General features: G+C 43.3%; 1 protein-coding gene across 1 annotated transcript in view; it reads right to left on the bottom strand.

Moving 5' to 3' along the window:
* Window positions 1–9,492: 9,492 nt before the first annotated feature.
* Window positions 9,493–16,858, bottom strand: part of LOC137436481 (neuroplastin) — a 105,283-nt gene continuing 97,917 nt past the window's right edge. Inside the window, exons 6-7 of the mRNA XM_068130311.2 lie at window positions 15,625–15,687; window positions 9,493–9,661 (exon numbers count right to left, since the gene is read on the bottom strand). Of these exons, the coding sequence (XP_067986412.1) occupies window positions 9,657–9,661; window positions 15,625–15,687 (68 nt within the window). The 3' untranslated portion in view covers window positions 9,493–9,656. The remainder of the gene's footprint in view (window positions 9,662–15,624; window positions 15,688–16,858) is intronic.

The raw sequence follows: 16,858 nt of genomic DNA, 5'->3' as shown, positions 1-16,858 counted from the left end.
AAGTGCCAGGCTGATATAAAGTTAATAGTGTTTCAGGTTGCATGAGTAAAGGGATAAATGATAAATTACAGGAATTTCGTTCTTCGTTGCCCAAGGGCACGGCTGTGCTGCTGATGCAATGCCCCCTGCTGGTGAGGGCAGGAATTTCGTTCTTTGTTGCCCAAGGGCACGGCTGTGCTGCTGATGCAATGCCCCCTGCTGGTGAGGGCAGGAATTTCGTTCTTCGTTGCCCAAGGGCACGGCTGTGCTGCTGATGCAATGCCCCCTGCTGGTGAGGGCAGGAATTTCGTTCTTCGTTGCCCAAGGGCACGGCTGTGCTGCTGATGCAATGCCCCCTGCTGGTGAGGGCAGGAATTTCGTTCTTCGTTGCCCAAGGGCACTGTTGCGCTGCTGATGCAATGCCCCCTGCTGGTGAGGGCAGGAATTTCGTTCTTCGTTGCCCAAGGGCACGGCTGTGCTGCTGATGCAATGCCCCCTGCTGGTGAGGGCAGGAATTTGTATTCATGGTGCCAGGGATATTACCCATGAACATTATTACCAAAAACACGGAATAACAGAACCAGACAAAGCAGTCAATGAGACTCCAGTGTAGCAATTTTTAACCAACCACAGAAGATGACACCTTGATCGACAACATCTTGAGCAAAAGTTTCAAGAAGCAGGAAAAGCAGCATCTTGAATCCATTTTTATCATTTTTTCTTAACACTCATCCCTCCCCTCCCACCACCCAGGTGCAAGGTATAACCTCCTGGCATGAGCTTTAGAGACAGATATAACTATTTAACTTACTGAGTCTATTCTATTTTACCTGCAGCCATGTGAAGAACCATTCTATCAAATAATAATTTCGTTGTCACTGCTGTGCTGATGTGACATGCTCAAAGAGGAAAATACATCATTTCTACAAACTAGTCTTCGTCCCCCAGCAAAGAACTAACAGTCTGTTGGTAGTACAAAGGTAGATATACACAGGTGCTGCATGGTTGGACGTTATCTGCCGCAAAGGATCACAACGCGCGACTTATCAGGATGTCAGAACAAATTAAGTTGTTCAGTCAGACCCAGATGGACGACCCAGGAAGATGCTTCCTAAACACCACAACATCTGCACCAATCACATGAACCAGGGAATTGGAAAGGGAAGATAACCGAAGTGACGCTTCTAGCCACAGAGGTCAAAGTGCAAACAAGTAATTAATCCACAGTGTGATGCTACATGCCGCACTCTCTGCAGGACAGTCTGTACTTCATAGACACCACTACGCGAGCAATACACAACTTTGGTGGAACGTTGTGAGACACTTTTTGGATGAACTGTTAATCTTAAGGCTGCTGCTTGCATCATTTTTCTGTCGCTGATGCAATGCCTCGATAAGCAGTTATGTGGTACTCATTTTGCCGACCTCGGAAGGAATGACAGGCCGAGTCAACCTCACCTGGCGTTAATTCAACGGGATTCAAACTCAGCACCTTAGGATCCCAAGCCCGCCGCCCCAACCATTAGGCCAACAGCAGATGATATACTAAGGCTAAAAAGACAACAAGACCGAAAGTCTAGCAGTGTAGCCGGGCTTGTAAAATATTATAAAACACATATGATTAGCTTTTTAAACAGTCGCTAATGCTGTTTATCTTCGTACTACAATTCACCAAATGTCCGTCCGTCTGTCCGTCCATCCATCCATCCGTTCCCAGGTACCTCAAAAACGGCTCAACCGATCGCAACGAAATTTTGGGTGGATAATCCTGGGACCCCCTGGAGTAAAATAGGCTATATTGTTTTTCCAATTTCAGCTTTGGTCTCCAGCATTTTCAGGTTTGGGCTCTCGCCTAACGTTATTGTCCCGGGTACTGCAAAAAAGGCTTGGCAAAAAAGGCAGCATTCCTTCCCAAATGCTGGTGCTCGCTTGTCTGTCTTACGGCATACACCAGAAAACTTGCACAAAATCGTTTTCTGGACAGGTTTTCCTCTATTTCCCTATGGTTGTGACTTTCTAATCTTCACCTTTTTCTGATGAGATGTGTAATTAAGGTGCACAACAATAACCTTATATCACAAGTCAAGTGCACAACAATCACCAAACAAGAAAAAGAGCAATCAGAGATTGCAAACCCTCGCCAGGATGTATTTAGAGGTTTTTAAGGCTGTGTTAAAACAAATATGGCGGCTGAACCACGTGACCGATGACGTCATTATATATTTTTTCTAAACCAATTTATTCCTAGATTATGCTCAAGAAATTTCATCTTGATCAGATGAAGTTTTGTGCTTGTCGAATTATGACGTCATAATGGAGTATGACTCGTCATAATGGAACGACTCCCTGCTATGACATCATCATCAACATATTTTATTCCCCGTGGAGTTCTTTACAGAGCCATGTCTCAATTTTTTTCTATTCAGCGCTTTGAGATAGAGGTGCAAAGTTTTTCGGTTTTTCCAATATGGCGGCCGAAAAACGTGACCTATGACGTCATAATTATCATTAGAAATTCTACAGGTGGAGTTGCACCTATGGTGAAAATTTCCTCTCAATCGGACCAACAGTTGCAGAGAAAATCATATTTATTCTGTGCAGGCAAATAAAGACAAACAGACAAACAAACCCAAATGCAATAACCTCTCCTCGGCGAGGGTAATAATAACCATTCAGAACCATGAAAAAAAAATTCCTTCAAATGGATAAACAAGAATCAAGTGGAAACAAAAATATCAAAAACAGACTTCCAAGATCAGATAATTTCTTCCTCCTGCCCCATCATGCCCGACACCCTCCCACACTTCAATCATTTCATAAAAGAATGAACTATTAAGCAGGAACTACATTTCCTCGTAATCGATGTGGAAACACCCAAGTATTGCATTTGTGAGTTATTTAACGGTAGCCAAACATGTTGCATGTTTTTCATGTCTAATCAGGGTAAAATTGCCTCCACTTAAACTATTGAGGAAAACACAAAAACAAATTTCAGCTTAATAGTGCCTTTCCCATGAAGGACGTGAAGAGCAAACGATGAATTCTTGTGCGGCGATTGAAAGGTGGAGGGTTCACTTTGTGTTGCATTCCCTGTAATGATCAATATTGTCCGGCTAGTTAAACACGACACATATTGGGTGTTCCATAAACATGGTCCTTCGGAATCCCATCAAAGCACAAATTCCTGACGTCATCACTCATCATTTCATATGCAGCATGTGGCTGCTGGTTGCATCATCGTCATTGCCGATTGTGCCACCTATTCCCAGTACGCTGGTACTCGTTTTGTTGACCTCGGAAGGATGACAGGCTGAGTCAACCCACCTGGTGTTATTTAACAGAAAGATAGGGGTCACACACCTCAAGCCTGGTGTTGGCTTAGCGGTTAGGGTGTCGGCTTGGGATCCTCGAATCTTGGGTTTGAATCCCGGTCGATCGCTGAATTAAGGTCCGAGGTCCGCAAATTGAGTACCAGTTCGCTGGTAATTCCCTGTGTCGCAAGAGGCGACTAACAGTGTTGGCGGTAGGAAGGGCATCCGGCTGTAAAACTGCTTCAAAAAAGGGGACCACGGTGCCTCTAAAGGCGGTTCATAGGGGCACACACTCAACACCCGAAGACCTTAAGCCAGCCATCTTAACCTTTAAACCAATACCAGGCTTATCCATAAAGTACTTGTTACTGTTCCAACAATAGCAATTATTTAAAAAATATTAACACAAAAAGGTCATGTGACCAAAGATACACCATTGGTATGAATTTCAATGGTCAAACTGCCAAAATCAAGACTCTCTGCTCACCTTCACTCCTTCATTCCTCTTTTCTCCCACCTCTGGAACAAACTCCCTCACTCTCTTCAATCCCACTCCACCCTCCAGGCCTTTAAATCAGCTGTTCACCACCATCTCTTATCTTCCCCCATCCAAAACCTTGATCTTTTCTACCCCCGCTAATTTCACCCCAATTCCACTTTTTTGAAATACCAACTTCTGTCCTGGAAGTCCTTGGTGTCCTTGTGTTTTATACTTCTCCCTCCCCCCCCCCCCCCCCCCCAAAGCCCTCTCCCTTCCACACATCTCTCTGCTCTCAAATGCTGTGTTTGTGTGCTTCCCCTTCTCTCCCCATCTTGTCTTCCGCTCCCTCTTTTTATATATTTTGTTTGTCTGGTTGATTTGTTTGTGAAGTCAATGTTAGCTCTTTCACGAGCCTCGATTCAGTATAAAAAAAAAAAAAAAAAAATTTGTACATGTTACATCAACAATCTATTTTCATGGAATGCGTCATTCTTTCCAAGCAAAAGCATCTATTGTCGGTGTCTCAGCATACATTATCGGTGTAAAACCGACCCAGCTGAGACAGCAGCACCATCGATCAATGCTGTTCATAAATAATGATCTGCAGCATCTTCTGAGGAGTCTTCTGAGATTTGCTTGAAATACGGGATCATGGGAGGGATTAAATTTCAACTTCAAGTTGCACTTGTTCCGAGAATCCTTCGAAGGGCATTATTGTAGGCCATTTATGAAAAACGCTTTAGATAACATTATGGGCAGATATTTGTAAATAAGTTTTCAACAGTCAAAAATGGTTTTGATCATGACTGAAAATATCCTGCAAATCTTTTAATTTCCTCAGAGCTATGAAAAGCATGGGATGTAAACTGGAACTTAATTTAATGCATCGTTGATTTTGCTTCGATGGAGAAAATTCGGTCTGGCTCAAAAAAGAAGTAGAGCAATTAGCAAAATCATGCATACAAATGGAAAACAAACAGTGGCATTTTTTTTTGTATACAGTCAAGAAGGCTTGTGGAAGAGCCTGAACGGATCAGGACGTAACAGGCTGGATTTGAAGAACGCAAGATCAGCAAGCTTCATTGGACAAAACAACAACATGCATTTTAAGGCCATTTTCCCTGCTAGAGCGGGGGTTAGCCTTGCGGTCCCCATGACAATCTTCTCCATTTTGCCCTATTTTCTGCATCTCCCCTTGTTAACCCCCTTGCCCGCATTTCTTCTTCGACCATCTTTAGCCAAGTCTTTCTCGGTCTTCCCCGTTCTCCACTTCATTCTACATTCATTTACATCACTCTTCTCAACCAGTCACTTTCATCCTTCCCCAACACATGACCAAACCATCTCAAACTGTTTCTCTTCACAGCATCCATCACAGGCTCTGTTCCCATCATCTTTCGCAATTCAATATTTGTCTTCCTCTCTCTCAACGATACTCCACACATCCACCGAACCATTCGCATTTCCACCCTTTCCAGCCTTCGTTGCTGCTCTATGTTCATTACCCATATCTCGCTCCCATAAATCATAACACTTCTCACACATGCAGCATACACCTTTCCCTTCAGCTTCAACGACACTCCCCTCCTCGTCAGCACGCCACTCAGTTCCCGAAACTTCTTCCATGCACATCTCACTCTCGCAACCGTTGCTGAGTCTGATCCACCTTCTCCCTTCAGCATGTCTCCTGGGAAAAAATATTTTCACACTTTCCAGCTTCACGCAATCTTCAAGATCCAACTCAACATTTCCTCCATCTGCAGCTCCCTCTGTGCACACCTCACACTCGAATGTAGCTGCCACACTGGTTAATGACCCTATCAAACCACGACATTTTTGATGAACCCACTCAGCGCACATTGTACATTGAATGGAATTCACTCCGACACCCTTCCTGCACACAGCACATGGCCACTTCCCAGTTCTTTCCACCTCACCACGTGCTTTACCACTTGCCATCACCTTCGTTTTTCCGATATTTACCTTCAAATCTTTTGTCTCCATACATGCCTTCCACTTATTCATCTTCTCCTTCAGTCCATCCATACTTTCTGCTATCAACACCAGATCATCTGCATACAACAACTCCCACGGTAAACTCTCCTTTACGTTCTGAGCCAGCACCTCCATCACAGCTACAAACAGTTGTGGACTTAGTACCGACCCCTGATGCACTCCCACCTTCACCTCAAACTCACCACTGTTCCCGTCCTTCGTCCTTACAGCTGTGCGCGCTCTTTTGTACATTGCCAGCACAACTCTGATCAACCATTCCTCCACTCCTAACTTCCTCAATGCCCATGTCACTACTTCACGTGGAACCCCATCGAATGCTTTCTCCAGATCAACAAACCCAAGAAACAACTTCTTTGTTCTCCATGTACTTCTCCTGCAACTGCCTCACAATAAAAAGCATGTCTGTCGTTCCTCTTCCTGGCATAAATCCAAACTGCATTTCGTCAATCTTCACTTTCTTCCTCATCCTCCTCTCCAACACCCTTTCCAATACCTTCATTCCATGCTCCAATAACTTTATCGCTCGATACGATCCACAGTCCAGAGGGTCACCTTTCCCCTTGTATAGAGGGACGAGGGGACTCAGTTCCAAATCCACTGGAATGCGGCCTTCTTTCACCACCAGATTGCAGATCTCTGTCATTCTCTTCACACCCCATTTTCCCGCTGCCTTCAACATATCTCCCACAACTCCCGTCGGCCCTCCCGCTTTTCTACTCTTCCTTGCTTTTATCGCTTCCTCAATTTCCTTCTCGGTTATCTTCTCTGCCGGTCCTAAAGCTGGGTTACTCTCTATGTTGCCATCCCATTCATTCTCTGCATTCAACAGTATTTCCATATATCTCTTGCATCTTCCTTTAATTCCATCTGGGTCCACAACGATTTGTCCCACTTCATCCTTCAAGCAACTCACCCCCATCACATCACACCTCTTTCGCTATCTGCTTTGCAATCCTGAATACCGCTCTCTGGCCCTCTTCCAAATCCAAGCGTTCTCCTAACATTTTCCTACATGCCTCCTGCACCTTTGCTACCTCTTTGCAGCCTTCTTGGCTGCCTTATAACTTTCATGCTCTGCCTTGTCTGCCCCCATACCCTTCGCCTTCTGCCACTCCTTGAACTCCTTCCTCTTCTCGTCAATCTTATTTCCAACTTCATCATCCCACCACCATGTTTACGAGTGCCTCGGTGGTCCTTTTGTCCATCCACATACCTCACCAACGGCTCCCAACAGACTATCTTTCATTGACATCCAACCACTTTCAAGCTCAACCACATCATCCTCTACCATGCTCAGCCTCTCTTTTAATGCCTCCCTCACTGTCACCTCTTTCAACCTCCACACCTTCATTCTCGTTTGGTACTTCACCCACCGAGCTCTCCTCGCACCTTCAACCCTTATGTCGCAGACAACCAAGTGGTGCTGTGAAACAGCCTCCTCCCCTGGGATCACCTTTGTGTCCCGGAGGTGCCCCCTATCTCACCTACGCACCAGCAGGTAATCAACGGTTGTCGTCGACCCACCTGACGTGTTTGTAACAAGCTTATTATCCTCTTTCTGGAACTGAGTATTACAAATCAACACATCAGCTCCATCAGCAAACTCCAAAATCCTTTCACCTTCTCCATGTCTCACACCATATCCGTAACCCCCATGAACTCCCTCAAAACCGTCCATACACCTCCACACATGTCCATTTAGGTCTCCTCTTATCACAACAACTTCCTCATCTTTCACGTTTTCCATCAGCTTCTCTATTGCACATCAGAACTTGTCCTTCTCTTCATCGCTCCGGCCAACCTGCGGAGCATATCCCGCGATGACGTTCACCAAGAGCTTTCCAATCATCATTTTCACCATCAACCTTTCACTCACTCTCGTCACACTCACCACACTGTCTACAAACTCCACAGAAAACAGGACACCAACACCATTCACGCCTTCTGGGCACCCTTGCCACACAAACTTGTATTTCTGTCCCAGCCTACCCTTCACCATTCTCACACCACTTCCCTTCCATCTCGTCGCCTGCACAGAACATATGTCCACTCTTCTTCTGACCAATACTTCCACCACTTCTCCTGATCTCCCTGCCATTGTCCCGACATTCCATGTCCCAAACCTCAGAAACCGATCTGCACGTCGGGCATCAGACGTTTCGTCGTCATAAATGGAGTGATTTCCACCCTTGCTTCGATCGGGTTCCCCACCTTGAGTTTTGACGAGAGGGAGTGGGGTCCCCCACGGGGTACTTCGGGCTGTACCCTGCCCATATGTAGTTGTTATTGTCATGGTTCTCTTTTTGAGGCAATGTTTTTATGGCCGGATGCCCTTCCTGACGCCAACCCTTTTAGTCGCCTCTTACGACATGCAGGGATACGGTGTACCTATTCTAAACCTGGGTACACACCGGGAAAGCTTCATTGGACGGATAAGATATTTTTGTATCCAGTGTCGAGAATATTGAGGAGCTAGAGCACAACAGAACAAAAATAATAGAAAAAAAAAAAAGAGCGAGCAGAGGAACACCAACAGCAGGACTGAGTGACAAATAGGGGGAGTTAAAAAAAATAAGGGACAGGGAAGAATGAGAGAAAGGGAGGACACAGGGGTTAAGAAAAGAGATAAAGTGGCAAACTCTTAATCACAGAAGTGGAAGGAAAAACTGGAAAGAGGTAGGCTTTGGGGTGGGTTAATGGGAGTTAAAACAAGAATGATCATGGTTGTGGGTGGGGGATCTCAGATTATGGGTACGAGTTTTCTTGAAGCCCTGGAAGGAGAAAAAGAGACCGAGCAAATTGATTCAACAAGTGTAGGGGAGGGGGGGAGATAAATGAATGAGTGTAGGTGAGCAGTGAGTTTAGATTTTGGGAGTTCATCCAGAAGGGGATTACTGGTTGTGCAGAAACCAGAGAGGGGGATATGGGGATGGGGGCAGTACAGAAAGGGCAGAGGGTCCAAGACCAGAACGGAAACGCAGGCATGTAAGACGGAGATCACGGATCTCTCTGTGATGGGAAAGTGAGGCCCATAAACTCAGGTTCATCATGGGAGATTCCATTAATCCTGAAGGTCTTGGTTTCCAGTGTCAGGCTGAGCAATATATGAGACAGGGGAGCCAGCACAGAGGGGAGAGCAGCACTCCATAAAGCTGCAGATGAAGGCCTTGTAGGTGTTCAGGTGTTCAGGTGTGCCAAGGAAGGACTTCACACGATGGAGAATGCCTAGTCGATGACTGGCTTTGGAAGCAAACTTAGATGTGTGGTTGGCCCAAGAAAGACCATGGCTGATTACAAAGTTCAAAAACTTTTTAGTGACGAAACTTCAATAAGATTGAGGATTGTTTGGTATGTAGATGAGAGGGTCCTCCAGATCATCTATTCAGATAGACAGAGTGAGAGAGATTTGTCAGGTTTGAAAGACATTTACTCCAAGTGTTTGACCAAGTGTTGCCTGCCTATCTGAACGATGAAGGATGTTACGACAAAGGGTGAAGTCAGTGATAAATAATTTTCCAGAGTCAGAAAGACCATTGAAGAGGAAGTGTCCAAATAATAGTTTAATTGGAAGAAAAGTGCTAAATGCAAAAAAGGTCCATTTTGTAACTGCGCAAGAAATACATCAAAATCAGCAGCTTGAGATAGAAAACCATAGGCCCATCAAGCACAACACGTCTCATCGACAGTCAAGCACAACACAAGAGACTGGATCAAATTCTTGTATTATTGGTAACACTTCAATACAACATTCATTAGTTCCACATCATTCATGAACGTACCAACATTTTTAGTTTCACCGTGGTCTTTAACACAAGAAATCAGCAGCAGCTATTCTGTTGGAAATGTTGGCCTGTACACCTACTCCTTTCCTATCCTGTTGAGGGTGGGGAGGGAAGGCATGAAAATACAACAATCACAATTTCATCTCGAACAAGCAGGCACCAGATCTTACTGATGTTATTGCTTAACGAGTGGAGACTGAAAAACAAAACGATAACGTGAACACAACACTTGCACACAACAGAGTTCAAATTGCTATTTCATTGCCCATTTATGTCCGACAACCAGCTGTTATACAGTGCATTCAGAGAGTATTCAGACCCCTTCACCTTTTTCACATTTTGTTATGTTGTAGCCTTGTGCTGAAATCGTTTAAATTCATTTTTTCCCTCATCAACCTACACTCAATACCCCATAATGACAAAGAGAAAACAGAATTTTAGAAAGTTTTGCAAATTTATTAAAAAGAAAAAACTGAAACATCACATTGACATAAGTATTCAGACCCTTTGCTATGACACTTGAAATTTAGCTCAGGTGCCTCCCATTTCTCTTGATCAACTTTGAGATGTTTCTACACCTTGATTGCAGTCCACCTGTGGTAAATTCAATTGATTGGACATGATTTGGAAAGGCACACACCTGTCTATATAAGGTCTCACAGCTGACAATGCATATCAGAGCAAAAACCAAGCCATGAGGTCGAAGGAACTGTCTGCAGAGCTCAGAGACAGGATTGTGTCCAGGGACAGGTCTGGGGAAGCCTACAAAAAAAAATGTCTGCTGCATTGAAGATTCCCAAGAGCACAGTGGCCTCCATAATTCTTAAATGGAAGAAGTTTGGAACAACCAGGACTCTTCCTAGAGCTGGCCGCCCGGCCAAACTGACCAATCGGGGGAGAAGGGCCTTGGTAAGAGAGGTGACCAAGAACCCGATGGTCACTGGCTGAGCTTCAGAGATCCTGTGTGGAGATGGGAGAAACTTCCAGAAGGACAACCATCACTGCAACACTCCACCGATCTGGGCTTTATGGCAGAGTGGCCAGATGGAAGCCTCTCCTCAGTGAAAGACACATGAAAGCCCACTTGGAGTTTGCAAAAAAGCACCTAAAGGACTCAGACTGAGAAACAAGATTCTGTGGGCTTTCATGTGTCTTTCACTGAGGAGAGGCTTCCATCTGGCCACTCTGCCATAAAGCCCAGATCGGTGGAGTGTTGGTGATGGTTGTCCTTCTGGAAGTTTCTCCCATCTCCACACAGGATCTCTGAAGCTCAGCCAGTGACCATCGGGTTCTTGGTCACCTCTATTACCAAGGCCCTTCTCCCCCGATTGCTCAGTTTGGCCGGGCGGCCAGCTCTAGGAAGAGTCCTGGTTGTTCCAAACTTCTTCCATTTAAGAGTTATGGAGGCCACTGTGCTCTTGGGAACCTTCAATGCAGCAGAGATTTTTTTGTAGGCTTCCCCAGATCTGTGCCTCGACACAATCCTGTCTCTGAGCTCTGCAGGCAGTTCCTTCGACCTCATGGCTTGGTTTTTGCTCTGATATGCATTGTCAGCTGTGAGACCATATATATACAGGTGTGCGCCTTTCCAAATCATGTGCAATCAATTGAATTTACCACAGGTGGACTCCAATCAAGGTGCAGAAACATCTCAAAGATGATCAAGAGAAATAAGAGGCACCTGAGCTAAATTTCAAGTGTCATAGCAAAGGGTATGAATACTTATGTCAGTGATATTTTTTTTTTTTTTTTTTTTTTTTTTTTTTTTAAATACTGAATCGAGGCTCGTGAAAGAGCTAACATTTACTTCACAAACAAATCGACCAGACAAACAAAATACACAAAAAGAGGGAGCGGAAGACAAGATGGGGAGAAAAGGGGAAGCACACAAACACAACATCCAAGAGCAGGGAGATGTGTGGAAGGGAGAGGGCCCGGGGGGAGGAGGCATGGGAAGGGGGGGGGGGGGGGGGGATTTTTCTTTTTAATAAATTTGCAAAACTTTCTAAAATCCTATTTTCTCTTTGTCATTTTGGGGTATTGAATGCAGTTTGATGAGGGAAAAAATGAATTTAAACGATTTCAGCAAAAGGCTGCAACATAACAAAATGTGAAAAAAGTGAAGGGGGTCTGAATACTTTCTGAATGCACTGTAGATGAAAACGTACAAAAAAAAGATTAATGTAAAAAAAAAAAATAATAATAATAATAATCATCCAGAAACCGTTCGATCAATTTGAAAGGAGTATGTTCCATATATCCAAAGAACTGCTGAATAATACATGGCTATCACTAGAAAGGGCTGGCAGGAGAGCCGAGAGGTGTGTGCTCACCTCTCACCTCTAAGCTCTAAGCTCTAAGCTGCCTAGACTGAAGTCGAATCCCATAAAAAAACCACCTTTAGAGGCCATTTTTCCCCGCAAAGCGGGGGTTGGCCTTTTTCGGGAACCGTGGTTGTTGTTTTTTGGTCCCCTTTTTGAAGCAATGTTTTACGGCCGGATGCCCTTCCTGACGCCAACCCTTTTTGCCGCCTTTAACGACAAACATCCCATCCCATCCCATCCCATCCCATCCAAACTCCCATCCCATCCAAATCCCATCCCATCCATGGATGAATGAATCCCATCCCATCCCATCCAAACTATAAATTGCCATCCTGGTTATTCAGAGGCAGGCCAAGACATCATTGCATATGCGGTACCGCGGATGGACGTTAAACTGGGTGTCCCATCTGCTGGCAGTTTGTGTACATTAAAGATCCCACATTGTCCTGTGTGAAGAGTGGGCACGTTATCGCCAGTACCCTGAACACTTTCCAAATTCCTGGCCCAACAGTTCAGCAGATTCACGATGACAAATGGGCCAGTGGCAAACTGGTGAGCTGGTGAGCTGACTTGCCCAGCCGTTCCTCAGTCAAAACAAGAATGAGGGCATTGTGGTCACAACCTGGGACAAAATCCAGTAACAAGCCGATTGGGAAATGCACATTTAATGCGCTATGAAAAGATTAACTCGACATGTCTCATCCATGTCACCCACCACCACGGCTATATCAGAACGAGCTGACTCGTCACACTGTCACGATATCACGCACACATCAGCAAGACAAATACATTGGAGAATACCAGACAAACAGCCGCTGAGCATGGGAGAAGTGATCACTTCCTGGGGCACTCCAGGTCCTGGCGACTCTATATTCATGGTTATCATTTTTCTCTCCTCATTTGGCAAGACCATTTAGATGCCAATATATGGAGTTTGTCTGTGCTCTACCCTTTAAATCAAGCAAGGAAGCAGCACATGGCATTCCTTTGACTCAGCCAGGGTCGGAAGCAAACTACTGACGGACAACTGCAGAGTCTCATTCCAACCTCAGAAAAGACCAAATGATCTGGCAAACCCTGTTTTCTGTGAAGATGGCCCTCACCTTGTGCCATACAGTACCCTATTCCACTGAAAGGCAGGCAGCAGCTGCAACACGGTTGACCAGAAATTAATAAATACTGCTTGACAAATGCAGCACGTCTTTGAACCATGGCAAACCTCAATCTAGCATGGCAAACCTCGGCAAAGTTTCAACACAAAACCAAGAGATCGTCTCTCAAATGTCTCAGGCTCTCCTTTCAATATGACCTCTCCTGGGCTGACCATTTAAAGCTGGTCTCCTAAGTCCATCACAGACTGGCCATCCTCTGTCATTTCTTGAAAAATTAGAGCTCAGACGAGACAGGCCTTTGTTTGTAGTCAAATGGGGAACTGGGTTGTGCTGTGGGCTGGCACCACAGCATACACTAACTTCTGGATTATGTGGCCTCCAAAGCTCTAAACTAATGGCATCTGCCACGAGGATGAAGAAGCATGCAGAACTCTTTGTATTTGGGTTACTGCATATTCATTTTGTCCCTCGCCCCATGTGCCCACTTGTTTCCTCCAATGTCAGTACATTGGGTTGCCTTTTGTACGTCAACATTGCGGACATGACAATATGTCAGAACATTAATTGTCACATCACTTTTCCATTACATTAGATTTTGTGCTAAATAAACAAAAAAAATATAAAAAATAAAAAATATTTTAAAGCGGTGTCAAAGGCAAAATTAATCACCATGTCTTTCATGAAACAACATATCAAACTGTAGTAATAAACATCGACTAGTAGACAGTAGCAATGACTCCAAAAAAAGACGTAAAGAAGATATACACATAACCTATATTATAAAAGGAGCAGTGTCTGTCTGTTGTGCTATAACTTGAGATTTAATTAACGGATTTCAATGAAACAAACGATTCAGGGAACTCCAAGGAAGGTTTGACCAAAACAAAAACAAGTACAGATACATTCAAAGTACACCGCCCCCATGCCAAATAATTAAATATCCGACAGCGCGGCATTGCCGGGGCGCCTCCGGGGCCGGCAATACCACCGTGCAGCTCAGAGACTGTATTGGGAGGGAGAGGTGTACAATAATTGATTAATTGCATAATCAAAATCAAGAAAAGATTATCATAAAATATTTTCTTAATCAATTGGCTAATAGCATAACTAAACCACGAGTGCTTCATCCGAAGATGTATCTTTTAGAAATTTAATTAAATAAGGCATTAATAAAAAATTAAATAATTAATTGATTAATCAATAAATAATGACTCGATTAAGTGATTAATCAATAAATCAAAAATATCCTTGATAGCCACATTACTTGGTCACTGCAATGTCCAAATATTAGCTTCCTAGCTCAAAAGGTGCCTGAGATATTGCCCAGATGAGAAAGAAAATAAATAAATTAATAATGAAAATAAATATGTAATAATCATAAAAAATGAAATAATTATTCAATTCGCTAATATAACACATAAACCACCACCATTTCATCAGAATCTAACTTTAAAAAAGTTTTATTCATTAATCAAATAATTAATCGATTAATTGATTAATCAATAAATCAAAAATTGTCTTTGCAGCCAAATCACGTGGTCATTGGCATGTCCAAATATCAGCTTCATAGCTCAAAAGGTGTCTGAGATAATGGTCAGAAGAGAAATGAAATGTATAAGTACTTAATTAATCGCTAATAATTAAATAACTCCTCAATTAATTGATTAATCAAAAAACAAAAAATAAAGTTTTTGAAAAAGGACTTGCTCACTATTGTGCCGAAATTTCAGCTTCCTAGCTCAAAGGATGGCTGAGATATCGCCCGGACAACCAAACAAGAAAACAAGAAAACAACCAAGAAAACAAACAAACAAACAACCAGAGTGAAAACTGAGTACTCTCTTTCAGCGTGCGTCACTGCCGAGCCCCCTTCGGTGCCCAGCAATGACGTTTTGCAATGCCTGAAGATGGCATAGGAAAGGTGCGGTGTACAAGAAACAGGAATGTTTGTGTGTGGGCACATGGGCACACGTGGCAAAACTGCAAATGGTGGCCATCCACGTATGCAGGAGCAGGACCTCCCAGGAATCATTTTTTGTTCTTGCTCCTGGCGAAGAATCGTCCCTCCATGCAAAATACCAGGGGGACGGTCTAGAGTCGAATCGATAACTTTTTGTCAACCCAAGCTTGACAGCTCAGAGGCGAGCACGCATACCTCTTACCAACCGTCGATAAAGCCACACGTTCCAGAAACAATATTGCTACATCACCATTTGACCCACTCAAAATGAGTGTTTGTGGATGGCTTGAACAAGCAGAATAATGAACACAAGGAAAGTTTCCTGCAAGTTCGTGAAAATCCCGGCTTTTTAGGAGATTGAAATGTTAAAATGGTGCCCATATCAGTCAAGGTTGATGATAACCATCTGAAACCAAGCTGCTCATCATGCTAATTAAATAATAGTTGCCTAAAGAAAATGGCCGAAAACGAAGCTTTATAACTTTTAATTCAGATCGAGAAGCCAAAACTAAACATACCTGAAGGAAAAAGTGAAAAAGACACCTCATTCTATTTCAAACAAAGCAGCAGACAACACAGCTTTAGTAAAAATGGAAATCAGGTGAATAAAACCAGAATGAAATACCAGTTCTAGCAATAACAGTCACAGGAAGGGTTACCTATTGTGCTTTGTTGCTTGTCAGGCTTGCTCGCATTTTGCTGTTCAGTTTCCATCAATTTTTCTGCAGTACAAATAAAAATAAAAACAAATAAACAGAAATTAGTTGATCAGTTACTTCTTCAAGTACTGCAGGGAACACTCAAATTTCAACTTTGATAGCACTTTGCACTATCAAAGTGCACTTTGATAGATAATCCAACTATAGCAATTTAATTACAACAGGGAAACTTTCTTTTTAGCCGCGTCGCAGACGCTGCTAATAGAGTGCCCTCTGCTGTTGTTGTTGTTGTTGTTGTTGTTGTTGTTGTTCTTGTTCTTGTTCTTGCAGAGAAGACAAAACCTCAAAGCTCCACCCATTCTGGGAACCATAGCTCCACCCATTGTGGGAGAGGCTTCATATAAACAAATATCCACCATTTTATTAACTCGCATAGCTTTGAGGCCTGTTTTGTAGGCCCGTGGTGTCTTCCTCTCTCTCACGGTTTTATTTCAAATCAAATTCGATATATCATTTCATTTTTCACAGTCGCTAACATCGTTTTAGACTCGGTTGAAAAAAAACGGGAAGAAAATCCGATGAAAGTTGCCCTTTATAGAACGAAATGAATTCTCAAAGGCCTGTAACTTCAAGTCCATTGAGATTTTTTTTTTTTTAAATCGCGGCATGGTCAGTCATACACCGCCCGAAATAACAGACGGGAAAATGCCGAGATATATATATTTTGTTTAAATCGCGGCATGGTCAGTCATACACTGCCCGAAATAACAGATGGGAAAATGCCGAGATATATTAAAAATTCGTCCATTTGATGACAATCGTCACGATGAAATATTTAATTTATACGTCACAATAATGTGGAGAGAGGAGCATAGCTTCGTTCACGTGTCGCCACACATGGGAAATTGCAGAGATATATTTTTTTTAAATCGCGGCATGGTCAGTCATACACCGCCTGAAATAACAGACGGGAAAATGCCGAGATATATTAAAAATTCGTCGCCACACACGGGAAATTGCCGAGATATATTTTCACTTTGCACAAAAATAACATCAAGTAATCGAATCAATAGGAATGTCCTGTGCCTATAACATCAACGTTATAGGCACAGCTGCATCTAGGCATTGTGTAACATCGACGCGGCTTTTGTTTTAATTAAAACTTTTTGTACTTGTTTTAATTAAAATCCATTGCTCCTATATGGAGCAATTTTATATATGGAGCAAATAGGAA

The sequence above is a fragment of the Myxine glutinosa genome, chromosome 11 (genome assembly GCF_964187855.1).
Source record: "Myxine glutinosa chromosome 11, kmMyxGlut1.1, whole genome shotgun sequence".
Classification (NCBI taxonomy): Eukaryota; Metazoa; Chordata; class Myxini; order Myxiniformes; family Myxinidae; genus Myxine; species Myxine glutinosa.
Note: the sequence above shows the minus strand (reverse complement) of the source record. Positions and strands in the feature narration are given on the sequence as shown.